General features: G+C 33.4%; 1 protein-coding gene across 1 annotated transcript in view; it reads left to right on the top strand.

Moving 5' to 3' along the window:
* Nucleotides 1-4,203: 4,203 nt before the first annotated feature.
* LOC136981318 (glycerol-3-phosphate acyltransferase 4-like) overlaps nucleotides 4,204-9,530 on the top strand; it is a 54,412-nt gene continuing 49,085 nt past the window's right edge. Inside the window, exon 1 of the mRNA XM_067277630.1 lies at nucleotides 4,204-4,441. Within this exon, the coding sequence (XP_067133731.1) occupies nucleotides 4,286-4,441 (156 nt within the window). The 5' untranslated portion in view covers nucleotides 4,204-4,285. The remainder of the gene's footprint in view (nucleotides 4,442-9,530) is intronic.

The raw sequence follows: 9,530 nt of genomic DNA, 5'->3' as shown, positions 1-9,530 counted from the left end.
TGACGAAGATCTTAGCAAAATTTGTCGGAAATAGCTGCTTTGTGTTTCAAGATGATATTGTATTATTTTCACAAAGTTTGGAGGATCATCTTGAGCTTGTCGATCGAGTAATTAGTACATTAAGGGATGAGGGCCTAAAATTAAATCCGAGTAAATGCCAAATATTAGCAAAGGAGGTGAGATATTTAGGACATATTATTAATAGCGAGGGTGTGCGACCTGATCCCAACAATGTTGAGTCGATCAAGAAAGTGGAAACACCTCGTAGTGTAAAAGAGGTCCGCAGTTTTCTCGGTGTGGTTGGATTTTTTCGGAATTTTATCCCGTCGTTTTCCGATATCGCTGCTCCATTAACAGAACTCACCAAGAAAGGGAAGAGATTTTTATGGAGCCCAGAATGTCAGAGAGGTTTTGAAAAGTTAAAAGAGGCAATAGCAAGCCCACCAATTCTAGCTCACCCGGATTTTGATAGACCATTCTATTTGCACACTGACGCATCTGACAACGCGGCAGCTGCGGTGCTCGAACAACGGCACGAAAAGGGACTGGCTCCGATAGGCTATTTTAGTAGGAGATTTCAAGGGGCAGAAATCAATTATTCCACAATTGAGAAAGAATGTCTAGCAATTGTTTTAGCCTTAAGACACTTCAAATTTTTAATTCTAGGCCAAAAAACGATAATACTCTCTGACCATAAACCCCTTGTGTTCCTTAGCAACATTCAAAATGGGAGCAAGCGTCTGACTCGTTGGATAATGGAGATTATGGACTACCATATAGAAGTCCAACATGTGAAAGGCGTTGACAATAAAGTAGCGGACTTCCTTTCGAGGAACGTTAACGGGGTTCATCACTTCGATGTTGAATCTACAAGGGCTGTAATCCCTAATAGATACGAGATTGGTTTATCACAGGATCGCGATGAAACTTTTGGCCCCATAAAAAGGGATTTACTGAGAAGCCCCGGGAATAGAAATATTGGGAGCTATATGCACCAGTATGTAGTAATAAGCGAATGCCTGTATAGAAGAAGCCTCTTGAAGTCCCGTGACAAGTATGTTAGCCAATTATGCGTAGGGGAGGATCTTGCTAGGGAAGTGATTAAGGCTGTTCACGAAAACAATCTGTCGGGGCATTGGGGCGTGCGAAAAACTATAATTAACATTGAGAAACACTATTATATTCGGAATTTGAGGGAGAAGGTCGAAGGTGTCATTAAGACGTGTGAAAGGTGCCAGAGGCATAATGTACACAAAGGAAAGGCTCCTTTCCAAGAAAACGAGACGGCTGAGGCACCTTTCCAAAAGATTGCTGTGGATATAGTAGGACCTATCCGCACATCGAGCAGCGGTAACCGATTCATCCTTGTAATAGTAGATATTTTCACTCGTTTCGTCGAAGCACACCCTTTGAAGGACCAAACTGCATGGTCTGTGAGTAATACAATATTTAATGAAATCGTTTGTAGGTACGGTGCCCCAGAAGTAATTATTTCCGATAGAGGTACCAACTTTCTATCATCTTTATTCTCGGACTGTTGCAAGTGGTTAGGAATTAGGAGGAACATTACTACCGCTTATCGACCTTGTGCGAATGGCACGTGCGAACGGGTGAACAGATCGTTAGTCGAAATGATAACTAAATCCTCTGACGATGGGAGAGTCGAATGGGATGAAATGATACCTTCTGCATGTTTTGCCTATAACAATTCGCACCACACTGCCATAAATGAGTCACCTGCCTTCCTCTTGTATGGTGTTGATCCCCGTACCCCTAATATCGAATACCTGCCTGATGATATGTCTACCGATGAGCGTAGGGCATTCCTGGTCACGAAACTCCGTGCATTACGGGAAAATGCGAGTATCCATGCGCGAAATTACAACAAGAAAGGAAGGGATTATCGAAGCAAAGGGAGAACATTAGTAAGTTTTTCGGAAGGGCAGAGGGTTTGGGTGAGAAAGAAAGGTGTTAAAGGGAATAAGTTTTCTTATAATTATAAAGGACCCTTTCGGATCACCAAGGTGATAAACCCAACTACGTATCGTGTGGAGGGTTGCAATATGAAGGATCAGGAGACTGTCCATGTCGATCGCCTAAAACCTTGCTATGGCTATCCGATTTGTAATAAGAAAAAAAAGAGGGAGGATAGAGGAATTGTACTGGAGGATGATGATGAAGTCCTGGATGATCGGTTGGTGAGGAGACGTGGGGTGGTCACTAACACGCAAGGTGTTGACACAAGTGGTGTGCAGAAGTGCACTGACCTTGAGGTGCGTAAGAAACCTTATAACCTACGTGAACGCAAAATTGATTTCCGTAGTTTGCACTACGGGAAGTGAGTCGCTTGGGGGGGGAGATATGTAGTGCTACGCAACTATGTATTATTGTTATTATTATTATTATTAATTATTTTCTCGGTTTCCTTTTTGTATGTATCGGGTTTTCTTGGTTTGTACCGTGTCGCGTGGAATTTTCTTATGATGTCACCTTAGGATACGTGAGAAGCTTTCTGATTGGTCCAGAGTGGGACAATAAGTGAAGCGGACTTCCGGAGAGCGGGAAATATAAATTGAGGGACTCTCACGATTGAGGACACTTTTTGGCTGCTTTTGGATTCGTCGAGGAAGGTTGCCGAGGAAGGGTCAGCAAGGACGTCGGAGTTAGACCGGGAGAACAGGAGTCTAGAAAGGGCGACCACTTTCAGTCGGGAAGCACAATCCGTTTCCATCGTAGTGTAATTGAGAAGTATCAACGAGGGACGTACTTCTGGTGACGTAAATTACGTTCAGGTATCGGAAAGAACTATTAGTTTTGTGAATTAACGTAAAGAAAAGGAACGCTTGGAACTCGAGATCGTGTTGCATTTACTTAACATAATACCGTGATTCGTCGAAGGCTAATATATGCAATTATTGTATAGAAGGAAAATGTGTATGTATATATGTATATAGAGTATTGTAAATTTCGTTAGTTTTAAGTCGTGTATCGTGTAAACTTGAGGGTTAGGAAGCATCTCGCGGTTATTGTACTGTTAGAATAAATTACTGTTGTTTCGCCAAATTCGTGCACGTGTAATTGGTCATTACTTGAGTCCTTAACATACATCCTTATTACAGTGCCGATGCCTTAACCACTTTCGTGGTCCGGCCGTCGACTATATAATTTTTAATGCTCCGTAAGATAAAATGCAATATTACGATAATTTGCAAGTTTTCAATTATTGTCTGAATTACATAATCTCTTTCTGTTAACTATTAATTTTAAAATTTATATTATTTTAAAAATAAAGAAGAAAGATATAAAAGTAAACTTCTAGATTAATTTTATGTTGGAGACTTTCGTTTAAAAGCACGAAAATGATCATCTTGAATTCTAAAAGCGGACGACGATCGATATAATTTTACAATGGAGAGTTTAAACGTCCGGATGGCCGAGCGGTCTACGTGATAGCTTACCGCTCTGGGGACTTAGGATTGAACCAGGACGAGTCGAGCAAGCCTCGGGAATTTTTCGGGTGATGGTCCGTTCGGATCCCGGTCATCACCATCCGGCCGCGCTTGGAAAAAAAGACTCGCTTAGTATTCACAGAGCGGAAAGAGAGAAAAAAATAATAATAATAAAACGGAAAAATTACAATAGATAAATGTAATTCTACTTATCTCTACATTTTTACCTTTACACTTCGAAGAAGAATCGTTATAATCGAAATGAATCGATTCATCGTAGCATATAAGTATTCAAATATATTTTGCGTATAGTAAGCTAATCAAATATAATTTGCGCAACGCTTTATAAAACGTTATTACAATAGCGGGCGTTCATTTCATTTCTTTTGTAGCGTACAAAATTAGCATCATTTTAAAATTATAATATTTAAAATATTCTTTAGCCGCTAAATTTGTTTCAAAAGTGATGATTAAACGCAAGAATAGATTAACGTTTATTTTCACAGGTAGAAAAACAAATATTATTAACCGCATTTTTCTACAATGAATAATTCTTTAAATTTATGGCACGATCGACAATTTAAAAATTTGAAACGTATATATATTTATAAATAAATAAATATAAATACAGATTAATATTTTATGATAATTCGGCATATCGAATTATTTATAGAAATAAACATCTCCATTCATATATTATATTAAAAATCCAATTCACCAATCATAGTAAATATTATGTAATCTGACAATTTGACTGCGCACGCAACGACGTTGGTAAACGATGTCCTCTCGATTTAAGTTACGTTTGTCATTTTAAATTTTACCGATGATTTGGAATGTCTTCTTACCTGAATATTATTTATAATTTATGGTACCCGATTATTTTACCTTTAGTAATATTGAGCATTATTATTTTCTTTTTGCTGACGTCACTGGGAAAATCAACAGGATTCAGAAAAAAATATGTCGAAGTTTTAAATTATATATTCCAAGTATGTTTTAATTAATTAATTAATTAATGTGTAGAAATATAAAAATGTTACGTATATGCCGATAAGTTCGTTTATATATTTGTATGACGTAACATTCTCGTAAGTGTCGCAAACAATGTTTATCGTCTGCTTCGGCTATGCAGACGTGCATTTAGTAGCGAGCGATATAGTTGTCGCAAAGGAGAACCATACACAAGTGAGAAGCGAGAAATATCGCTGGCGAGAGCGAATTTCTGGCAGGGCATTTGATATTTATCACGTCTCACCTCTTCTCGCCAGATATTCTCGCTCGCTCGCATCTTTATAGTCGCACCCTAACACTTGCATAATTCATATTTTTGTAGTGGTAGAAAACGTGCACACGCATTTACTGCAGATTTCTGTAGTTTATGAATTTCCATTATATGTATTGTGAGTTAGCACAGAGGCTTGCTAGTCTCATTTCAAAATTATACATACAGAATCTCCCACAGATCAATTTCGCAGTAGAAGTTACCTTTAGCTATTTGTGTACGGGTTATACATATACAAATCACCTAAAAGTAACATCTATCGTTAGTTCTTAACTGCAAGTTAAATTATTGTGTATTATGTTTCTGCCTCTTTTAAATTATAAAAAACCCTTTACTATGGAAAATTATACAAAATTTCATAATAAATATCTTGTGAAATTTTTTCATAAATTTTTAAATATATAATTTCATAATGTGTACATTATGAAAGTTTTTTTTTTTTTTTTTTTTTTTTTTAAAAACACGTGTATGATAACTCTTTGTTCTGGAATTGTGAATATTTTAAGACTGTGTGTCTGATTATTTCTTTATCTACTAGTATTGATTGAAGTACTCGGGAATAAAAAGAAAGATTTTGTCAGAAAATGATTTTTAAGGCAAAAAGGCTTAAAATATGTTAATGAAAATGAAAATATATTTTGGTCTTTATTTTGATACTATTTATGTCTCAAATTGAAAGTGTAGTTTAAAATTGGTTTTCTGATCTAGAAATTTTTCTGTTTTCAAATTCAAATTATTGCTTTTTTAAATGTGCTATTAAAACGTTAAGGTGTTTGGAAAAATAGATACTGTAAATGCACAGAATCATTTTGAGTATTAGACGAGAGCTTAGTGGCAATAAAATTAAATAGATTAGATTGGTAGAAACCATAATTAAGTGACAGTCATTGGCGGTTTATGTATGAGAATAAGAGAGTGCCGTAATTATTCGACTAAAATTAAAAATATAAAAATTCTAGAATAAACTTCTATTTGTGTTAATTTAAAAAATACTTGACCGTGATCAAGTAAACATTATGGTAAAATATCAGTGTTAAATTTTATATTTGATACAAATATAACTGTAGCTAATGTGGAATGTATGGTAAATGATATTTGTGATTTAATAGTTTTAATTGTCTTTCTTCCGATATTGTAACGTTGACGTTATTTGTATTACGGTACGATGCCAAAAGTATTCTTGGTTATGTGCTGGCGAAGAGAAAATTAAGTACAACAGAAGTGTTTTTTTCTGGGACTCTTAATTCAATATTGGGCTTGGAAGTTTTATACGTGTTTCTTTTATCGTTTAGTGGTCTTTGCTTTGATAAATTTGTTATCTAAATGTTAATCTGTAATATTTGCAATGTTAATACTGTCTTTGTGTTTTTATGATTTAATGGTATTAATTACAACAAAAATAAAAATAAAATACATTAGCCTATAACATAAAGTTTATATTCTATATCCTGATGAAGCTTTTTATAATATAGTGAAAGTACACTAAAAAAAGTTTTTTTTTATATTATTACTTTTTGCCTGGGTTAGTTAATACATTCTGCTGTTGTTGTACTTTAAATTTGAAATGTAGAAAGAACTGTTAAGTTGTCGGAAGGTAACTTTTGTATGATATTCAATTACTGACTATTGCCAAGAGAACAAGGACTTGTATCTCAACCTTATTTCTATTTTCATTGTTTTGAGTGAGTAACATTACCTATTCTTCAGTAGTGTATTTTCTAGAAGCAAGTACTTTTTTTAATTTATAATTTCCTTTACTTATGGATTTGTCCACTTATTGATCTGATTTTTGATGACAGATATATTTTTTTAATATAATAAACACATTTTACTGAATTCATAAGATGTGTTGTTTAATGAAAATCTTAGTTTTATGTATTTGTTAATATAAAGTGTCTTGTTTTGTTACTTCAAAATTAGTTTTCTTTTAGTAAATTTCAGTAAATATTTAATTTTTCATATGTAGATTGATAAACATCTGTACTTTTAACATTGAATATGTATGTATGTATATATACATACATACATACTCTCCCGAAGGAAATTTATTTTTCAAATATGTTACTGATTTATGTGATTCTAATAAAGTGACAATTTTCATTATTAACAATTAATAATAATGATAATTCATGCTAATTAACCCTTGAGCAGATATGCCATATCTTTTCTCAAGCAGGCACATGGGAGACTTTATACCCTAGTGTACATTTTTGTAAATTAAATGCCCACATAATCATAAAATTCTTTTAATTTTTATTCTTCTATGTAATATTGCTATTTTAAGAACTTAATACATTTTGTTTGAACCTTTCTATGTAAGGATTTAAGCATTATTTTGTTGATGTAATGTGTTGTAATGTGCTGATATAATGTATATTATGAGACTAAATCAGGTGACTGTATGGTTAAACTTAAAACTGAAATAACTACAAAATCATTTAAGTGACTCAACTTTTAAATGCAGTAAAGTGCTATTTGGGATTATTTTTTTTTGTCGTCAGATTCAAATGTTTAACTGTTTTATAATCAAATATAACAGCTGCTTAAGTTTGAATACAGATGGTTTATCATTTTCAAATTTAAACAAAAAAGTTTAAAATTTGAATGAAAAATTTTTTAAGTTTAAATAAAATTTTAGAAACTAATGGCTGTAGAATTTTTAGGCTCAAATTGAAATATATATTGTTTGTTTCTCTATTTTATATAATAAAATGAAATATATAAAATAGAGAAACAAACAGTATATAAAATAAAATACATTCATAAAACACTCTTTGCATTATTAGTTTGTTGATAACTATGTACAGATATTTACTTTACTTTTATGCACTTTGTAAGCTGACCTTGGAATGGTAGCATGACTGGGGGGGCTGTTGGACTGAGTGACAAAATAAGACACACCCAAGGGTCTAGGTTAACTGCTTTTTAGCACTTTGGAGAAAATAGTCCAGGTGGCTGAAATCTCCAGATGAACCAAATAGTAGTGATGTAACGAATAGTATATTTGGCCTCAGCCGAATACCGAATATTCGGCTAGGAGCGTGGCCGAATACCGAATATTCGACCAGGAGTGTGGCTGAATGGCCGAATATTCGGCCAAACTATTCGGCTTGATTAACGCACGTACGAAAATTGGCGCGCAAACCGCATTATGGCAAGGATCGCGCACTCTGCTCTCTATTGGCCCGCTGTCACTACGATTTTTTTCTTCCAGTAGGTCTAAAATAATTTAATTAATTAATTTAAATAAAATTATTAAAGTTAATATGAGATGGAGCCTAACGTCTACCTCTAGCGCCAAATTGGTTTATAATTTATGTAATAGCCGTAAATAGCCCGATATGATTCGGTAGTTGTTGGTATTTAGATGTAAGTTATAAGTTATTTTATTTGCATTCAATCTTTTTAACTCTAAAATTTTGTTTTTACTACGTATTTGTAGACTGAATAGTGCCCTAAGGATATACTTTAGTGGGGACATATGGTCTAGTTTCTGCCCAGTTGTGGAACAGTTCAAATATATTATTGGGGGTTTTCTATTTGTGAAGTTTTGTGATATTTTGTTGCTATTGTTTTTGTCAATATTTTTAAAATTAACATGATTTCAAATGTTATCTTTTGCATATAATGAAAAATGCTCATTCTTTGCTTTATATATAAAATAAATTATATATTAATTACTCATCTTCTAGAAATAGATAAATAATTCTTTCATTAAATACGTAAATTCATTATCTTTCAAATTCTTTCATTAAATACGTAAATTCATTATCTTTCAAATTCTTTCATTAAATACGTAAATCATTAAATAAGTTTCAATAAAACGTTTCGTAAATCATTTTAAAATATCGTAAAAAATATAAAAATATACACGAATACGAATATAACATAATTAACTAAACAATAATATTAATGTCCGATACATTCTAACCTACACGCCATCAATGCCATAAGATATCAGGCTAGATAAAGGCTATAATAATATTTAATTACGAAATAATTTAATACTAGAGTTAGATGCTATTTCTTATTAACATTAAGAATTATAGTTTAATTTTCAGCATTAATAAAAGTTACCAAAATGATTAATTTACTGTGTTTTTGTTATTTCTTACTCCTGTTTTTAGGTATTCGGTATTCGGCTGAATAGTGACTAAATATTCGGTATTCAGCCGAATAGTGATTTAAATATTCGGTATTTGGCCGAATAGTGAAAAATAGACCGAATACCGGGTAGTAACCGAATATTCGTTACATCACTACCAAATAGACAAAACAAGGTCAACTGCTTCTTTTTGTTTGCTTATCATTGATAGTTTGGCAGTTAAGTGACAATCACAAGTTCTTCATCTATTATTGACAGCAAAAATTTTGTGTTTGACATTTATTTCTGCATTCTCTCATTGAGAGGCTGCTTTTTTGTCAACTATAAGTCATTCCATCAGGGCTGTTGAGAGTTTGCCTCTTTTTAGATCCTCCTCGTGTTCAGAAATTCTGACTTTCAGAGTTTGGTATTTGCTCCCAATGTAATACTCCATTTCATCATGCATTTTAATTGTAACTGAATAGACCCATTCTGTTGTTGTTTCGTTAAGGATTCCCTTTCATTTTTTTTGATAGATCAAGATGGTAGATCCTAGATGGTCTAATTGTCATTATGTCAATGTTATGTTTGTGAAGAAGTCATAACTTGTTGACTAAACTAAAATGTCAATTCTCACACAAGCAACTAAACCCAGACTCACAATGTAATTTGAACCATGTCTCTATCACTGGAGCTGCCCAACTTTTTAATC

The sequence above is a fragment of the Centruroides vittatus genome, unplaced genomic scaffold (assembly GCF_030686945.1).
Source record: "Centruroides vittatus isolate TY-2023 unplaced genomic scaffold, ASM3068694v2 contig_751, whole genome shotgun sequence".
Taxonomy (NCBI): Eukaryota; Metazoa; Arthropoda; class Arachnida; order Scorpiones; family Buthidae; genus Centruroides; species Centruroides vittatus.
This window is presented reverse-complemented; position numbering and strand designations above follow the sequence as displayed.